This window comes from Bos taurus, chromosome 15 (genome assembly GCF_002263795.3).
Source record: "Bos taurus isolate L1 Dominette 01449 registration number 42190680 breed Hereford chromosome 15, ARS-UCD2.0, whole genome shotgun sequence".
NCBI lineage: Eukaryota > Metazoa > Chordata > Mammalia > Artiodactyla > Bovidae > Bos > Bos taurus.
The window spans coordinates 5,123,283-5,142,160 of NC_037342.1; the positions used below are offsets into that span (position 1 = coordinate 5,123,283).

Here is an 18,878-nt window from a genome sequence, read left to right on the forward strand (position 1 = left end):
GTTTGGAACTGACCAGACAGGAAACTAGGGTGGCAGCAGGACCATGCAGGAGGCAGCTGACGTCAGTCAAAGTAGCAGCAGCCAGAGTGGTGAGAAGTGTCTCTGAATGTTTTGAATATGTAGCCAAGGTAACTTTTCTGACTGCCTGGATGCAGTGTACGAAAAGAGTCCTCAATGATTCTAAGACTCTGGGCCTATGCCACTAGAAGGGTGGAGGTGTCATTTACTTTTAAGGAATGACTGCAGATAGCACAAGCTTTGCAGTAAAGGGCAGGAGTTCAGTTTTGAATATGTTAAGTTTGAGATGTTTATTAAACATCCAAGTGAAAATCTGAGAATAACAAAAGTTTAGATGGGATTCAAAGTCATAAGATCACTTTGGGAGGAATACAGATGGAAAAGATCACAGGGCTGTGCTCTCTGGAATCCAGTTAGGGATGAGAAAAAGGAAAGCCAGAGAAGCAGACAGGTAAGGAAAAAAGAGAAGTGTGTGGTGACCCCAGGCCTAAATTATAAAAAGGTTTCAAGGGATACAGAGTGACGATCTTTTAAAAACGTTGCTGATAGCTGTGATCAACAACTCTGGATGTTATTATAGAAAGGGGACTTCAATATAAGTTCTGCCATTTATCATATACATTTTGTAAATTATTCTAGAATATGGGGCTTACAGCTTACTTTTCCCATCTTTAAAAATGGAAATCAAAGTATCTACCACATATGTTAAATATTCCTGCTGCTGCTGCTGCTAAGTCACTTCAGTCGTGTCTGACTCCGTGCAACCCCACAGACGGCAGCCCACCAGGCTCCCCTGTCCCTGGGATTCTCCAGGCAGGAACACTGGAGTTGGTTGCCATTTCCGTCTCCAGTGCATGAAAGTGAAAAGTGACAGTGAAGTCACTCAGTCTGTCTAACTCTTAGCGACCCCATGGACTGCAGCCTACCAGGCTCCTCTGCCCATGGGATTTTCCAGGCAAGAGTGCTGGAGTGGGGTGCCATTTCCTTCTCCAATGCATGAAAGTGAAAAGTGAAAGTGAAGTCTCTCAGTGGTGTCCGACTCTTAGCGATCTCATGGACTGCGGCCTACAAGGCTCCTTCGTCCATGGGATTTTCCAGGCCTGACAACCAAAATGTGATCTCTTCATTTCTCTTTCTATCCTTCACTGGATCATTTAAAAAGTTTGAATATATGTTTGAAGTGGCACACCAAAAGGAAAGACAGTGATCTGAAGCTCAAATACAGTTAACTAGTATATTTTACTGCTAGGGAAGAGAGAAGAGCTATTTAGATGAATTCCAAAAGGGTGTAAAGAGCCACATTTCTAGATTTAGAAATTGTAGTCTGACATATTAGTGATAATAAAGGTTAAAGGGGGAGAAATAAGAGCTAGAGGCTCACAGATTTGTTTCAATGGAGAACTAGTTTTCTCGAAGTGGGTAGAAATAAAATGTATGTGAAATGTTAAAGTAATTCATGTTGTCAAGGTAACAACAAGCATTTTTACAGACATGCAAGAAACTATGTATCTATATCTGTTTAGTAATGTTCATTTGTTGGCTGTGCTGGGACTTCCGGGTTTTCTCTAGCGAATCTTCCTGTACCAGGGATCAAACTCAAGTCCCCTGCACTGGCAAGTGGATCCTTAACCACAGGACCACCAGGGAAGTCCTATGTACTTGTATATTTGAAAGAAAGATGGGAAGTAGCTAAAATGATTTTCAGAAAATCACACAAGTAAAGGAGGTGTAGGAGCTGATGCCTATAATAGGGAAAATTACACTTCCCAGAATTCCATGGTGGAAGGGGTTGGAAGGAGACAGAATTTTTAATTGCTAAATGAATGAACGTAAGAAATTTAAATTCTGTGAGGCAGAAACTGTATCTATTTACCAACCATTGTATCTCCAGTACTTCACTCAGAGCTTAGCATAAAGTTGCTGCTTACAATATGTTCAAATCACAATAAATGAATGCCACCTTGACCCTAGTCACTCTCACCTTATTAGCACAAAACCCCTGTAATGAATGGCACTATATGTAACACTTGGAGAAGACAATGGCACCCCACTCCAGTGTTCTTGCCTGGAGAATCCCATGGACGGAGGAGCCTGGTAGGCTGCAGTCCATGGGGTCGCTAAGAGTTGGACATGACTTCAATTTCACTTTCATGCATTGGAGAAGGCAATGGCAACCCACTCCAGTGTTCCTGCCTGGAGAATCCCAGGGAAGGGGGAGCCTGGTGGACTGCCGTCTATGGGGTCGCACAGAATCGGACACGACTGAAGCGACTTAGCAGCAGCACCATATGTAACACTTGCAGTAACTTATTCTATTTCTTATGTTATGCCTGAAATTAAAGGCTCTGGGATTTTAATCTATGGTTGGAACTGAGCTCAACCTGCTTCATACCTGTTTGGAAGCAGTCTGATCATTACAACTGCACAAAAAAACAAAAGCTGCCATTTTCACAGATATCTGAAAATAGTACTTTGAATTTTCCCTGCCCTCCCGAAATTCTCAGTCCTTTCTTCCCCACCTAAGGAGCCATACTGTTCCGCTCAACTTTGTGAGTTGCTCTGGTTACTTCTCTGTGAAAAATAAAGGGCACAAATAAAATCAAAGAACCTAGAAGATCCTTGGAAAAACTAGATGGAAAGTGGATCCCAACATTAAACTTTATCTCAGGGAAATGGATATCTGTACATTTATAACTAAAAACAAAATATTAAGGCAGAAAAACCATAGAAAACATGTCCTTAAGTAGTTATATACTTATTATTGTTCCTTATATAGGAATTTAAGATAAGCTATGGCCAAGCTGGAAAATTATCCTGAGGGTTAAGAGGATATTTCATCATTAAGGCTGAAGTGAAGTGAAGTCGCTCAGTCGTGTCTGACTCTTTGCGACCCCATGGACTGTAGCCTACCAGGCTTCTCAGTCTATGGGATTTTCCAGCAAGAGTACTGGAGTGGGGTGCCATTTCCTTCTCCAGGGGATCTTCCTGACCCAGGGATCAAAGCCCTGTCTCCCGCATTACAGGCAGACACTTTACCCTCTGAGCCACCAGGGAAGCCTAATTAAGGCTAAATGCCTATAAAGCTTTTAAGAAAATCACACAGTGAAAAAGTTTTCAGTTTTGACGACTGGTATACAATATACTTAATAATCAGGCCAGAAATTTGTAATAAATTATGTAAACTGTTTTAAATGATATTAATTTCAGTATCAATGATACATTTATTGTCACATGTACATAGCATAATTATTAAGCACACTTATACATACAGTATAATAAGAGCTACCAATCTGCAGCAAATAAAATTTTCTGCCCTCTACAGAAACAATCTAATGTGAATAATGCATATACATAATATATACATAATGTATAAAATAATAACAAATACATGAAATGGTGAAGAATCACAGCCATGCAATTACAACACACCAAGGACTTCAGGGCATTTCCATATCTTTATGACAGCAGTGACGGGCTATCTGTCCTTCCTCTCCTGCCTTCTCTATCGTTCCCTCCATTCTTTGGGCTTCTATTGATAGATCAGATAGATAGGTAGACAGAGAGCAGCCCATAGAAGATAAGTAAATCTGAGTCTTCTCTACCTGATAATTTTAATTTCATTTTCAGATCCTGTAATTTCTTCTCTAATAATCCTACAACTGAGAGATGGATTACACTAGAAGCCAAACAAACATTCAGATGAGCCCTGACCCCTCCAAAGGAGTACCATTTGCAGACTGGCAGGACAGAGTAAGAAGAGATGAAAATAAAGAACAAGGCAAGGCCCCCCTGGAGGAAGTGTCTAAAGACATGAGAGCAGATGAAATCAAGTAGAAACCTCTAGGGATGAGCTTCAAGAGCAGAAGGTCAACTACTTTTACATTAGAACAAAGATGACGGGTGTGAGTTTAGACAAATTTTAGTGGGTCAGGGTAGGCCTTTGGAGAAGGAAATGGCAACCCACTCCAGTATTCTTGCCTGGAGAATCCCAGGGACGGGGGAGCCTGGTGGGCTGCTGTCTATGGGGTCGCACAGATTTGGACATGACTGAAGCAACTTAGCAGCAGCAGCAGCATATTCCATAGCTTGAATTTTCTCTGTAAAGTGAAAAGGGTGTTCTGCTAAGGGAAAAGTTAAAGATGTGGACAGGTGTGTGCACTACTGAAAAAAATTGAATGAAGATTACTGTATCCAGAAGAACACTGATCAAGTTTCTCATAATAAGTTGTAATAAGTCGATGTGACAAAGAAGATTATTTTTGAAGCAGTGTAACAAGCAGAGAAGAAGGCCGTAAGACAATGCAAAAACCACACAGGAAAAGGGGTACATTGCATGTACCAACTGACTATTTGTTATTACTTAAAAAAAAAAAATCACCCTGTCTTTATCCTTCTATCTCATCCCTTATTCTGTTCAATTTTCCTTCAGTTATCTGACTGGGTCACTCTGAAAACATCTGATCAATTTGGGAAACAAACAAACAGAAAAAGCAGCTCCCTATAAGGGGGACACACCCTAAAGCAATTAGTCACAGTCATGAGTGAGTTTCAGTTGACATCTCTATGTTCCATCTAAATTAAAATTGTAGGCTTTTTCTCTAAATTCTCACAGATTATGAAAACCCACACTACACAGAGAGAACAATTTTTTGTTTTTGTTTTTGTTTTTTGAGTGCTATATAAAATCACAGATGACAGAACAAGAAAGGAATATATGGTGTTTTGTGTACAAAATCATAATACTCTCACTAGTTGCTAGCAGAAAGGTTAACAATATGAAAGTTTATAATGTAACTGCCATATAGTCATATCATACAATTACTAAATAATTTCATCTTACCTGTATTGCAAGGGCACGAGCTACAAGACCTCTAAGGTACTGTAATGGGTCTTCAGGACCTTCCCATTTGCTTTGCCATGTGAGAGGACACTGCAATTTTGAAAGGATAAAAATTAAGTTTACACATTATAATATTACATATAGAAGACCTTTCAACATTTGTGTGATGGGGAAAATATTTTGGCATAATTCATATTATGTGTATCATGAATTAATTTCATTAAGATATGTCTGTTTCTTTGATCTTATATCATTAAAACTGAATGATATATAAAGTCAGAACAAATTAATCTGTTTTCCAAAAAGGAAATATTCTGAAGTAAAAATTCTTGAAAGAATAAACAAATGAACTTCAATGAGTATACTGAAAGTAGCAAATCATGTTTTCTTGAAATAATAGTTAATGCATAATAAAATGAAACTAAATTTGACAAGTTCATTTTATAAGTGATAAAAGGCAAAAAACAACCAGTCTTGTGTCCCTACAGAATTTAAATTATAACAAAAGCATTGTAATGGAAATTTTATCTCCCAAAGCACACCAAGATATATTATAAAAAGAGAATAAAAAAAAATAAATATTATAATTAAAAGCTTTCTAAAAAGTTATCTTTTAAATATCTGATCTTCTTTTAACTGGCATTCTCCATTAATACATTCATTACAATACACCTTCTTTGTGAAAGCTTATGTTAGTCGCTCAGTCATGGCCAACTCTTTGTGACCCCCATGGACTGTAGCCCACCAGGTTCCTCTGTCCATGGGATTCTCCAGGCAAGAATACTGGAGTGGGTTGCCATTTCCTTCTCCAGGAGATCTTCCCAACCCAGAGATCAAACCGGGGTTTCCTGCATTGCAGGTGGACTCCTTACCATAGTCTGAGCCAACACAGAAGCCCCATTAGAGTTTTATATATTATCCAAATATTATGCAAATGTCATTCAAACTTAATATTTACTTTTCTGAAGTGGAAATAATAAGGAGAAGCCATCAATTTCTTAACCCCAAACACTGTCTGATTACATAGCTGAACAACTAACCCACACTAGAGTATATCAACAATGTATGGAAAATAGAAATTATAAGATAACAAATCTTACAGTGGAAAGGATCTTAGAAAACATCTAGTTCAATACTCTCAATGAGTGAAGTAATCTTTCTTAGGAATATGTAGCTAAGTGCTGTGAACTGAAACAAGTGTGGTGTTTTATTTATGTTTAAATTTTTTAAAATTTATTTCTAATCAGAGGATAACTGTTTAACAATGTTGATTTCTGCCATCACTTCTGCTACATTTACAGGACTGCATATAGATGTGGTAATTTTAAGACATGACCCCAGAACCTCTGACACTGCCTGTGAAGACGAAGTCTGCTCTCCTGAAATAAGAGTCCTGTGAATGTAACAGAAGTGATGGGGTGCCAGTTACCAGGTCCAGGTCTTAAGGAATTAGTTTCTTATTATTACCTGTCTTTTGAGATTCTTGACCCTGGAGTCTGTCCAGCATACTGTGAAGCCCAACTTGTGGAGAGTTCCATGTGGAGATGAACTGAGCTTCCCAGTTCTCGGGCAGCACTGATTTGCCAGTCCACGAGTGAGCGGAGTGGAAGACACAAGCTTTCTCTAACAAGGTGTACCCAAATTTCAGATATGGAAGCTTAAATGATTTTTTGAAAATTATGATGTTTTAATCTACTAACTTTTGGTGAAATCTGTTGTACAGTAAGACTTAACTGCTAAAGTTCTTTGGTCTCCAGAAGTAGGATCCTACCTTAACAAAAACCTAAAACACATGGCTTTGGATTTGAGACTAGGTGGTCGGCTGAAGCTGGAAGGACCTTCAGAAGAATATAAGTGGAAACCTAAAGGACTTCTAAGAGAATAGTGGAGGCATAAGGGACTGGTTACAAATAGGAAAAGGAGTTCGTCAAGGCTGTATATTGTCACCCTGTTTATTTAACTTATATGCAGAGTACACCGTGAGAAACGCTGGACTGGAAGAAACACAAGCTGGAATCAAGATTGCCGGGAGAAATATCAATAACCTCAGATATGCAGATGACACCACCCTTATGGCAGAAAGTGAAGAAGAACTCAAAAGCCTCTTGATGAAAGTGAAAGTGGAGAGTGAAAAAGTTGGCTTAAAGCTCAACATTCAGAAAACAAAGATCATGGCATCCGGTCCCACTACTTCATGGGAAATAGATGGGGAAACAGTGGAAACAGTGTCAGACTTTATTTTTCTGGGCTCCAAAATCACTACAGATGGTGACTGCAGCCATGAAATTAAAAGACGCTTACTCCTTGGAAGGAAAGTTATGACCAACCTAGATAGCATATTCAAAAGCAGAGACATTACTAGACAGACAACAAAGGTCTGTCTAGTCAAGGCTATGGTTTTTCCTGTGGTCATGTATGGATGTGAGAGTTGGACTGTAAAGAAGGCTGAGCGCCAAAGAATTGATGCTTTTGAACTGTGGTGTTGGAGAAGACTCTTGAGAGTCCCTTAGACTGCAACGAGATCCAACCAGTCCATTCTGAAGATCAGCCCTGGGTTTTCTTTGGAAGGAATGATGCTAAAGCTGAAACTCCAGTACTTTGGCCACCTCATGCGAAGAGTTGACTCACTGGAAAAGACTCTGATGCTGGGAGGGATTGGGGGCAGGAAGAGAAGGGGACGACAGAGGGTGAGATGGCTCGATGGCATCACTGACTCATGGACATGAGTCTGAGTGAACTCCGGGAGTTGGTGATGGACAGGGAGGCCTGGCATGCTGTGATTCATGGGGTCGCAAAGAGTTGGACACGACTGAGCGACTGATCTGATCTGATCTGAAGGGACTTTGAGAATTTAAAAGGAGGAAACAATCCCAGAAGTACTCTCAGCACCTAAAGGTCATGCCCTGGACACTCTTAAACAAAAAAGCTTCAGCAAATCTTAAGGGTGTTGTGCCACAGCCAATGCACAAGAAGCCTAAGGTAGAAAGAAAGACTTGTCATGATGAGATTTATGGTCACGGCTTTTGTCTAATGTTGTGAATCTCAAGTGAAAGTCAAACTCTTTAAGATTTTAAGAAAACTGTTCTAAGCTTCATCTGTTTGGGATTAATGGCGAAAAGAGAGAGCAATTAAAAGAGAATTTAGAACCCCAGAATCGCTATAGGCAAGAAGCAGGCTGAGAAAACCACTCAGCCGCAAACATGGCTCCATCTTACCAAAACGTATGCATAATTAAGAGGCAAGGATCAGCAGCTCAAAGCCAAGAGCTGTGGACAGTCATACCCAGTGAGCAACATGGAATCCTAACAAAACAACTGAAGACATAAGCTTGCTTGGATTTCTGAATTGCTAAGGACACATGAGCCTCCTATTTCCTCACTTTTTAAGTGAGAATGACTATTGCAGTTACCTGTCCTACCACTCCAGTACTCTTGTCTGGAAAATCCTTCCAGGACAGAGGAGCCTGGAAGGCTGCAGTCCATGGGGTCGCTAAGAGTTGGACACGACTGAGCGACTTCACTTTCACTTTTCACTTTCATGCATTGGAGAAGGAAATGGCAACCCACTCCAGTGTTCTTGCCTGGAGAATCCCAGGGATGGGGGAACCTGGTGGGCTGCCGTCTATGGGGTTGCACAGAGTCAGACACGATTGAAGCAACTTAGCAGTAGCAGCATCTTAACATTTTGTATTGGATTTGTAGGGGATAGATAACTCATCTGTGCAGTCCACAGGTCCTCAGGTGAGAACCATACTTGAGAAAGAGCTTTTGAGGAAACACACCTAAGAAGCCTCATCCATCCTTCCACCTGATCTAGATGACATCTGGCCTGAGCCTGAGGCTGGAATGGAATGAGACATTTAGGGAAACTTAAAAGGAGATGACTGCATTTTACACGGGGGAGAAAGGCAAACAATTTGTGCCCAGAGGGCAGACTGCAGCAGCTTCAAAGTATGGCCCCCAAATAACCTGGCACTCTTCCCATTGAGAGGTGAGGTCTGTGTCCTCTTGCCCTTGACACCCTAACCAATACAATGAGGGGGAGTGGCACTGTGTAAGTTGTCAGATCTAGGCCTTAACAACTTCACATCTTTCATGTCCTCTTTCCTGGGGTATACACTGCTAGAACCAATATATCATGTTGTGAGGTAGCCAAGCAGTACATACAGAGAGGCCCAAGTGGAGACATCTAGAGAGCAACCAAGGCCTCTAGTCATCAGTCCCGATGAGTGCCAGCCAATAATCGGCACCAACTAGCCAGTGCTGTGACTGAGCGCCTGCTAAGTAGATCCTGCAGCTCTAAGATGAGCTTTTCCAGCTGGTGTCACATGGAGAAAAGACTAATCTACTGCACCAGATTGTGCCCAAAATGCACACGCATGAGCCAAATAAATGGCTGCTCTTGTTTTTAGCCATTAAGCTTCAGGGTAGTTTATTACACAGCAATAGATAGCTGATAGATCAGGCTTTCACAGTCTCAGTTTTATGCTTCTCCTGTTATAGAAAGATAGCTCCTTTGGAGTTTATTAGAGACAAAAAGTTACTGTGGTGTGCGATTGGTCCCAACGATCCCTGCCACTTGGTATTCATGTCCGTCCTTGTGAAATTCCCTCACTTTGAGTATGAACTGCTTCTGGGGACTTGCTTCTAATGAAAGAATATGGAAAAGTGATGAGAAGCCACTTCTGAGGGTAGGTTACAAATACTGTGACATCTGTCTAGCTCACTTTCTCTGCATCTCTTCCTTGTTCACTTGAAGTGGAAAAGTTGTATGCTGTGAGCTGCATTATGGAACGCTCATGTAGCAATGAACTGGTTTGTCCAGTCAACAATCAGTGACGGCCTGAGGGCTGCCAATAGCCCTCCCGTATGTGCTCCGAGAGGCTCCAGTAATTGCAGCCCTGGTGACACCTGACTGAAGGCTTGTGAGCGACCCTAAAACAACATGCCCAGCTACGTTATACCTGGATTCCTGACTCACAGAAACTGATGTGATAAAGTTTTGCTGTTTATGTCACTAAGTTCTAGGGCAATTTATTATGCAGCAATAGATAATAACAGAGCTATCATATATTAGTGTCTGATGTAATACATTCATTCCATAAATATTTAAATCCTCATTGTCCATTCATTCAGCATTTACTAAGAGCTTATAAGGTGCAGGCATTATAAGGTGCTTGCTTTTATGGAACCTACATTTTACTGGGGGATAAAAGCAAAACTGTATTATAAGAAAAAGATGACATAGTGTTAAACCCTATGTAGAGAATTATAACAGTATCTGTGATATGAGATTCCTTGAGATTCCTTTGGTCAGCAAGGAGATCAAATCAGTAAATCCTCAATGAAATCCTGAATATTCATTGAAAGGACTGATGCTGAAGCTCCAATAATTTGACCACCTGATGTGAAAAGCTGACATTGGAAAAGACCCTGTTGCTGGGAAAGATTGAAGGCAGGAGAAGAAGGGGATGACAGAGGATGAGACTAGATAATATCACTGACTCAATGAAAATGAGTGTGAGCACACTCCAGGAGACAGTGAAGGACAGGGAAGCCTGGTATGCTTTAGTCCACAGGGTCCTAAACAGTCAGAACATGACTTAGCACTGAAAAACATGTGGCATGATGGAAGAAATATGAAATGATAGTGATATGATAGAAGATTAGAGGGAATAAAAAATGAATAAAGTATATTCTTTATCCTAAAGAGCATTAGCAACCAATAAAAGAGATAGATGGCTAAAGTCCCTAATGGTGTTTTATTTTTTTATTTTTTATACATGTTTCAATGCTATTCTCCCAAATCTCCGCACCCTCTCCCTCTCCCATAGAGTCCATAAGACTGATCTATACATCGGTGTCTCTTTTGCTGTCTCGTACACAGGGTTATTGTTACCATCTTTCTAAATTCCATATATATGCGTTACTATACTGTATTGGTGTTTTTCTTTCTGGCTTACTTCACTCTGTATAATGGGTTCCAGTTTCATCCATCTCATTAGAACTGATTCAAATGTATTCTTTTCAATGGCTGAGTAATACTCCATTGTGTATATGTACCACAGCTTTCTTATCCATTCATCTGCTGATGGGCATCTAGGTTGCTTCCATATCCTGGCTATTACAAACAGTGCTGCGATGAACACCGGGGTACACGTGTCTCTTTCCCTTCTGGTTTCCTCGGTGTGTATGCCCAGCAGTGGGATTGCTGGATCATAAGGCAGTTGTATTTCCAGTTTTTTAAGGAATCTCCACACTGTTCTCCATAGTGGCTGTACTAGTTTGCCTTCCCACCAACAGTGTTAAGAGGGTTCCGTTTTCTCCACACCCTCTCCAGCATTTATTGCTTCTAGACTTTTGGATCGCAGCCATTCTGACTGGCGTGAAATGGTACCTCATAGTGGTTTTGATTTGCATTTCTCTGATAATGAGTGATGTTGAGCATCTTTTCATGTGTTTGTTAGCCATCTGTATGTCTTCTTTGGAGAAATGTCTATTTAGTTCTTTGGCCCATTTTTTGATTGGGTCATTTATTTTTCTGGAATTGAGCTGTAGGAGTTGCTTGTATATGTTTTAGATTAGTTGTTTGTCTGTTGCTTCATTTGCTATTATTTTCTCCCATTCTGAAGGCTGCCTTTTCACCTTGCTAATAGTTTCCTTTGTCGTGCAGAAGCTTTTAAGTTTAATTAGGTCCCATTTGTTTATTTTTGCTTTTATTTCCAATATTCTGGGAGGTGGGTCATAGAGGATCCTGCTGTGATGTATGTCGGAGAGTGTTTTGCCTATGTTCTCCTCTAGGAGTTTTACAGTTTCTGGTCTTACGTTGAGATCTTTAATCCATTTTGAGTTTATTTTTGTGTATGGTGTTAGAAAGTGTTCTAGTTTCATTCTTTTACAAGTGGTTGACCAGTTTTCCCAGCACCACTTGTTAAAGAGATTGTCTTTAATCCATTGTATATTTTTGCCTCCTTTGTCAAAGATAAGGTGTCCATATGTGCGTGGATTTATCTCAGGGCTTTCTATTTTATTCCATTGATCAATATTTCTGTCTTTGTGCCAGTACCATACTGTCTTGATAACTGTGGCTTTGTAATAGAGCCTGAAGTCAGGCAGGTTGATTCCTCCAGTTCCATTCTTCTTTCTCAAGATAGCTTTGGCTATCCAAGGTTTTTTGTATTTCCATACAAATTGTGAAATTATTTGTTCTAGCTCTGTGAAGAATACCATTGGTAGCTTGATAGGGATTGCATTGAATCTATAAATTGCTTTGGGTAGTATACTCATTTTCACTATATTGATTCTTCCAATCCATGAACATGGTATATGTCTCCATCTATTAGTGTCCTCTTTGAATTCTTTCACCAGTGTTTTATAGTTTTATATATATAGGTCTTTAGTTTCTTTAGGTAGATATATTCCTAAGTATTTTATTCTTTCCATTGCAATGGTGAATGGAATTGTTTCCTTAATTTCTCTGTTTTCTCATTATTAGTGTATAGGAATGCAAGGGATTTCTGTGTGTTGATTTTATATCCTGCAACTTTACTATAGTCATTGATTAGTTCTAGTAATTTTCTGGTGGAGTCTTTAGGGTTTTCTATGTAAAGGATCATGTCATCTGCAAACAGTGAGAGTTTTACTTCTTCTTTTCCAATTTGGATTCCTTTTATTTCTTTTTCTGCTCTGATTGCTGTGGCCAAAACTTCCAAAACTATGTTGAATAGTAATGGTGAAAGTGGGCACCCTTGTCTTGTTCCTGACTTTAGAGGAAATGCTTTCGATTTTTCACCATTGAGGATAATGTTTGCTGTGGGTTTGTCATATATAGCTTTTATTATGTTGAGGTATGTTCCTTCTATTCTTGCTTTCTGGAGAGTTCTTATCATAAATGGATGTTGAATTTTGTCAAAGGCTTTCTCTGCATCTATTGAGATAATCATATGGTTTTTGTTTTTCAATTTGTTAATGTGGTGTATAACACTGATTTGCGGATATTGAAGAATCCTTGCATCCCTGGGATAAAGCCCACTTGGTCATGGTGTATGATCTTTTTAATGTGTTGTTGGATTCTGATTGCTAGAATTTTGTTAAGGATTTTTGCATCTATGTTCATCAGTGATATTGGCCTGTAGTTTTCTTTTTTTGTGGGATCTTTGTCAGGTTTTGGTATTAGGGTGATGGTGGCCTCATAGAATGAGTTTGGAAGTTTACCTTCCTCTGCAATTTTCTGGAAGAGTTTGAGCAGGATAGGTGTCAGCTCTTCTCTAAATTTTTGGTAGAATTCAGCTGTGAAGCCATGTGGACCTGGGCTTTTGTTTGCTGGAAGATTTTTGATTACAGTTTCAATTTCCGTGCTTGTGATGGGTCTGTTAAGATTTTCTATTTCTTCCTGGTCCAGTTTTGGAAAGTTGTACTTTTCTAAGAATTTGTCCATTTCTTCCACGTTGTCCATTTTATTGGCATATAATTGTTGATAGTAGTCTTTTATGATCCTTTGTATTTCTGTGTTGTCTGTTGTGATCTCTCCATTTTCATTTCTAATTTTATTGATTTGATTTTTCACCCTTTGTTTCTTGATGAGTCTGGCTAATGGTTTGTCAATTTTATTTATCCTTTCAAAGAACCAGCTTTTGGCTTTGTTGATTTTTGCTATGGTCTCTTTTGTTTCTTTTGCATTTATTTCTGCCCTAATTTTTAAGATTTCTTTCCTTCTACTAACCCTGGGGTTCTTCATTTCTTCCTTTTCTAGTTGCTTTAGGTGTAGGGTTAGGTTATTTATTTGACTTTTTTCTTGTTTCTTTAGGTATGCCTGTATTGCTATGAACTTTCCCCTTAGGACTGCTTTTAAAGTGTCCCACAGGTTTTGAGTTGTTGTGTTTTCATTTTCATTAGTTTCTATGCAAATTTTGATTTCTTTTTTGATTTCTTCTGTTATTTCTTCTGTTATTTCTATCTGGTTATTCAGCAGGGTGTTGTTCATCCTCCATATGCTGGAATTTTTAATAGTTTTTCTCCTGTAATTGAGATCTAATCTTACTGCACTGTGGTCAGAAAAGATGCTTGGAATGATTTCTATTTTTTTGAATTTACCAAGGCTAGCTTTATAGCCCAGGATGTGATCTATCCTGGAGAAGGTTCCATGTGCGCTTTAGAAAAAGGTGAAATTCATTGTTTTGGGATGAAATGTACTATAGATATCAATTAGGTCTAACTGGTCTATTGTATCCTTTAACGTTTGTGTTTCCTTGTTAATTTTCTGTTTAGTTGATCTATCCATAGGTGTGAGTGGGGTATTAAAGTCTCCCACTATTCTTGTGTTATTGTTAATTTCTCCTTTCATACTTGTTAGCATTTGTCTTACAATCCGGCGCTCCTGTGTTGGGTGTATATATAATTGTTATATCTTCTTCTTGGATTGATCCTTTGATCATTATGTAGTGACCATCTTTGTCTCTTTTCACAGCCTTTGTTTTAAAGTCTATTTTATCTGATATAAGTATTGCTACTCCTGCTTTCTTTTGGTCCCTATTTGCATGAAAAATCTTTTTCCAGCCCTTCACTTTCAGTCTGTATGTGTCCCCTGTTTTGAGGTGGGTCTCTTGTAGACAACATATGTAGGGGTCTTGTTTTTGTATCCATTCAGCCAGTCTTTCTCTTTTGGTTGGGGTGTTCAACCCATTTACGTTTAAGGTAATTACTGATAAGTATGATCCCATTGCCATTTACTTTATTGTTTTGGGTTCGAGTTTATACACTGTTTTTGTGTTTCCTGTCTAGAGAATATCTTTTAGTATTTGTTTGAGAGCTGGTTTGGTGGTGCTGAATTCTCTCAGCTTTTGCTTGTCTGAGAAGCTTTTGATTTCTCCTTCATATTTGAATGAGATCCTTGCTGGGTACAATAATCTGGGCTGTAGGTTATTTTCTTTCATCACTTTAAGTATGTCTTGCCATTCCCTCCTGGCTTGAAGCGTTTCTATTGAAAGATCAGCTGTTATCCTAATGGGAATTCCCTTGTGTGTTATTTGTTGTTTTTCCCTTGCTGCTTTTAATATTTGTTCCTTGTGTTTGATCTTTGTTAATTTGATTAATATGTGTCTTGGGGTGTTTCGCCCTGGGTTTATCCTGTTTGGGACTCTCTGGGTTTCTTGGACTTGGGTAGTTATTTCCTTCCCCATTTTAGGGAAGTTTTCCACTATTATCTCCTCAAGTATTTTCTCATGGTCTTTCTTTTTGTCTTCTTCTTCTGGGACCCCTATGATTCGAATGTTATAGCGTTTAATATTGTCCTGGAGGTCTCTGAGATTGTCCTCATTTCTTTTAATTCATTTTTTTTTTTTATCCTCTCTGATTCATTTATTTCTACCATTCTATCTTCTAATTCACTAATCCTATCTTCTGCCTCTGTTATTCTACTATTTGTTGCCTCCAGAGTGTTTTTAATTTCACTTATTGCATTATTCATTTTATATTGACTCTCTTTTATTTCTTCTAGGTCCTTGTTAAACCTTTCTTGCATCTTCTCAATCTTTGTCTCCAAGCTATTTATCTGTGATTCCATTTTGATTTCAAGATTTTGGATCAATTTCACTATCAGTATTCGGAATTCTTTATCAGGTAGATTCCCTATCTCTTCCTCTTTTGTTTGGTTTGGTGGGTATTTATCCTGTTCCTTTATCTGCGGGGTATTCCTCTGTCTCTTTATCTTGTTTAAATTGCTGAGTTTGGGGTGTCCTTTCTGTATTCTGGCAGTTTGTGGAGTTCTATTTATTGTGGCATTTCCTTGCTCTGTGTGGGTTTGTACAGGTGGCTTGTCAAGGTTTCTTGGTTAGGGAAGCTTGTGTCGGTGTTCTGTTGAGTGGAGCTGTATTTCTTCTCTCTCCTTTCGAAGACTTGGGTTGCTTTTCTGGGTGCCTGATGTCCTCTGCCGGCATTCAGAAGTTGTTTTGTGGAATTTACTCGGCGTTTAAATGTTCTTTTGATGAATTTGTGGGGGAGAAAGTGTTCTCCCCGTCCGACTCCTCCGCCATCTTCCCTAATGGTGTTTTAAAAAAGACTTTATAACATGTTTCTGGAGCTTAGTGGAACAGTGACTTAATCAAGGAAGTATCTGTTAAGTTTTGAAAGTTGTACTGAATTTTGACAAAGGCAGACAACTGGACAGGACTGTTTAAAACAACCATTAATGTGTTAGTATCTGTGCTAAGTGCTGGATGGGCATCATCTCATATACTCCTCACAATAATCCTCAGAAGCAGATACTATTATAATTTCCATTTCACAGAGGAAAACATACAGAAACAAAGAGAATAGCCTGTCCAAAATCACTGAGCTGGTAAATGACAAGTCTAAGATTTGGACCCACGTAATCTAACTCTAAAGTCTGTCTGCAGCATCAATACTGCCTCCAATGTATTTTATATTTCTGTACTGTACAAAGGCAACATTTGAGATCTGTCGACTGAAAAAGAATACACCACGTGAGAGTTGTGTGTTAAGCTTTATTTGTGGCAAAATGAGAACTACAGCCCAGGAGACAGCACTTCAGGTAGCTTTGAAAAACTGCTCCAACGAGTTAGGGGTGGAAGGTCAATATATTTCTGAAATTGGTGAAGGGGGAGTACATGGAATTGAGCGCTTATTTTGCAAAAGGCTGCTCCTAGCCTCGGGAAGATTCAATATAAGACAATCACGCATTGGGAATTAAAGTTCTAATAATGGGGAAACTAAGGCTCAGAGTAGTTTTAATTAACTAAACTTTTTAAATAAATCTAAATGGTAGAGAACTTGAATCAAGGTCTAACTCTAATTTTGTTATCCCATGTTTTTCATGAAAGATGTCATAAAACCAAAACAGGATAAGAGCAGACTCTTTCAAGCATCAATCAATTAATTGATAACTCAGCAATCATCTGTTAAATAGCTGCTATTTGTCAATCATTTGTTAGGTCCTGGGGATACAGATATAACACGATCCTAGTGCTACAGGTGGAGATGGATAATGAAAGAAGGCAACTACAGACAATACAGTGAGTTCCCTGATAATGATAAGCACTGTACCTGTGAAACACGGATGTGAGGTACACCAAATCCACACTGTGCATAAGGGCAAGTCAGGAATGGCTTTCTAGAGGATATAACGCTTCGGGTGAGACTCAAAAGATACACAGCATACAGTAGAGAAAGACATGGAAAGTAGGAAAAGGAAGGGGCATTAATAAAAAAGACATGCGTGAACTAGGCTGATGGCCAGAAGCTTTTGAATACTAATACTGAGGAGCTTAGTCTAGAAAGCGATGATAAAACTGAACATTAATTAGGGAAGTGACATAATCATATTTGGATTTTAGAAAGATTATCCTAGTAGAAGTAGGGACAACAGGCACTAGAGTGAGGAAACTGAAGTCAGAGAGGTGAATTTGGAAGGTAGTGTAACACAGGCATGAATCAAAGGGGACATGCATCAGTGAGAATAAGGATAACAACAGAAACACTTCTGCAGCACTTACGAGTGCAGGCCTGTTCTCAGCATTTTACTTACATTAGCCCTTTAGACTTCAAATGGACCCTCTGAGATGGATACAGTTTTATTATTCCTGCTAGGAACATTTAGAAACTAAGGTGGTGGTGTTTAATTGCTAAGTCGTGTCTGACTCTTTTGTGATCTCATGGACTGTAGCCCACCAGGCTCCTCTGTCCATGAGATGTCCCAAGCAAAAATACTGGAATAGGTTTCCATTTCTTTCTCCAGGAGGGGGTTCCTGACCCAAGGATCAAACCCAAGTCTCCTGCATTGCAGGCGGGTTCTTTACTACTGTAAATTAAGGTAGAGAAAGCTTAAGTAACTTGCACCAGAAAACATTCCAGTATGTAATCTTCGATGTTTGATTTCCACTCTGCAACCTTAATATGTATATTATATGAACTTAAAAAAAAAAGGACCACCGTTAGTAACTCTTTTACCTTTTCATTTAATAATGTAACTGTCTCTCCTACTGACAAACTCTACCCTACAGATTAAACTGATGTGCTGGCCCTCACACCTGAGTGGGATACTGGTAATCCATCATCCGCACATTGCTGAAGTTAAGCCAACACTGGCTTATAGTGTACGGAAATGAACTGACTCTCACTTGATTCAAGCTTATTGCAGGGTCTGAAACAGGGAGCAAGCTTTGTAATTGCTATTTATTTTGAGCACTAGAAGTTGCATTGGGATTTCACAGTATGTGGAAAGAAAAGAATTCAGTTTGCATATTTTAATGAAAAGGAGAAAGAAAAAAGGAAAAACAAAAATATAATTCACTGTGATTTCAATTTTATATGAAGTGCTTAACCCATATGTACAGTTTATCACGAACTCCTAAACTATTCATAACTTACAACTTTCTACAATTAATTAAATTAGCTAAAATCCATTTCATACACATATACATCATGAGAGAATATTTTTCAGAAGGATAAATATAGCTTCAGAGTAAAGCACTTTAATGATAGAACCCTTACCTTCTATACAGAAGAGAAAGTACAACTCAGAAGATAGCTTGTGATAAAAGAGAATACATTCTGATTTAATCTTTCTAAGACCTTTATTTAGCACCAAGGATTTCAATTTTCTTACCCGGGAAACAATTTATAAACCATCACCAGAACCAACGAAGAACTTTCAGATCCAAGAGATTTAATTAGTTGAACTACTTTCTTTTCAAATATGTGTTATTTTAAAAATCCTTTTATTTATGTCTTTTCTTTTAAAAGTCTCATATTATTTGTTTTCTCAGGACATGTAATTTCAGTTTCCCATTAAAAATTCCCTGATATCTCAGTTGGTAAAGAATCTGCTTGCAATGCAGAAACCCCAGTTCAATTCCTGGGTCGGGAAGATCCCCTGGAGAAGGTATAGGCTACCCACTCCAGAATTCTTGGGCTTCCCTGGTGGCTCAGCTGGAAAAGAATCCACCTGCAGTGCAGAAGACCTGGGTTTGATCCCTGGGGTGGGAAGATCCCCTGGAAAGGAGAAA

At 39.0% G+C, this 18,878-nt stretch overlaps 1 protein-coding gene across 2 annotated transcripts in view; it reads right to left on the reverse strand.

Moving 5' to 3' along the window:
* The window catches only part of DYNC2H1 (dynein cytoplasmic 2 heavy chain 1), a 395,032-nt gene that overhangs the window by 66,155 nt on the left and 309,999 nt on the right, over window positions 1–18,878 (reverse strand). For both annotated transcript variants that reach the window (XM_024975702.2, XM_024975701.2), the window contains one exon: window positions 4,859–4,948. In XM_024975702.2, the coding sequence (XP_024831470.1) occupies window positions 4,859–4,948 (90 nt within the window). The remainder of the gene's footprint in view (window positions 1–4,858; window positions 4,949–18,878) is intronic.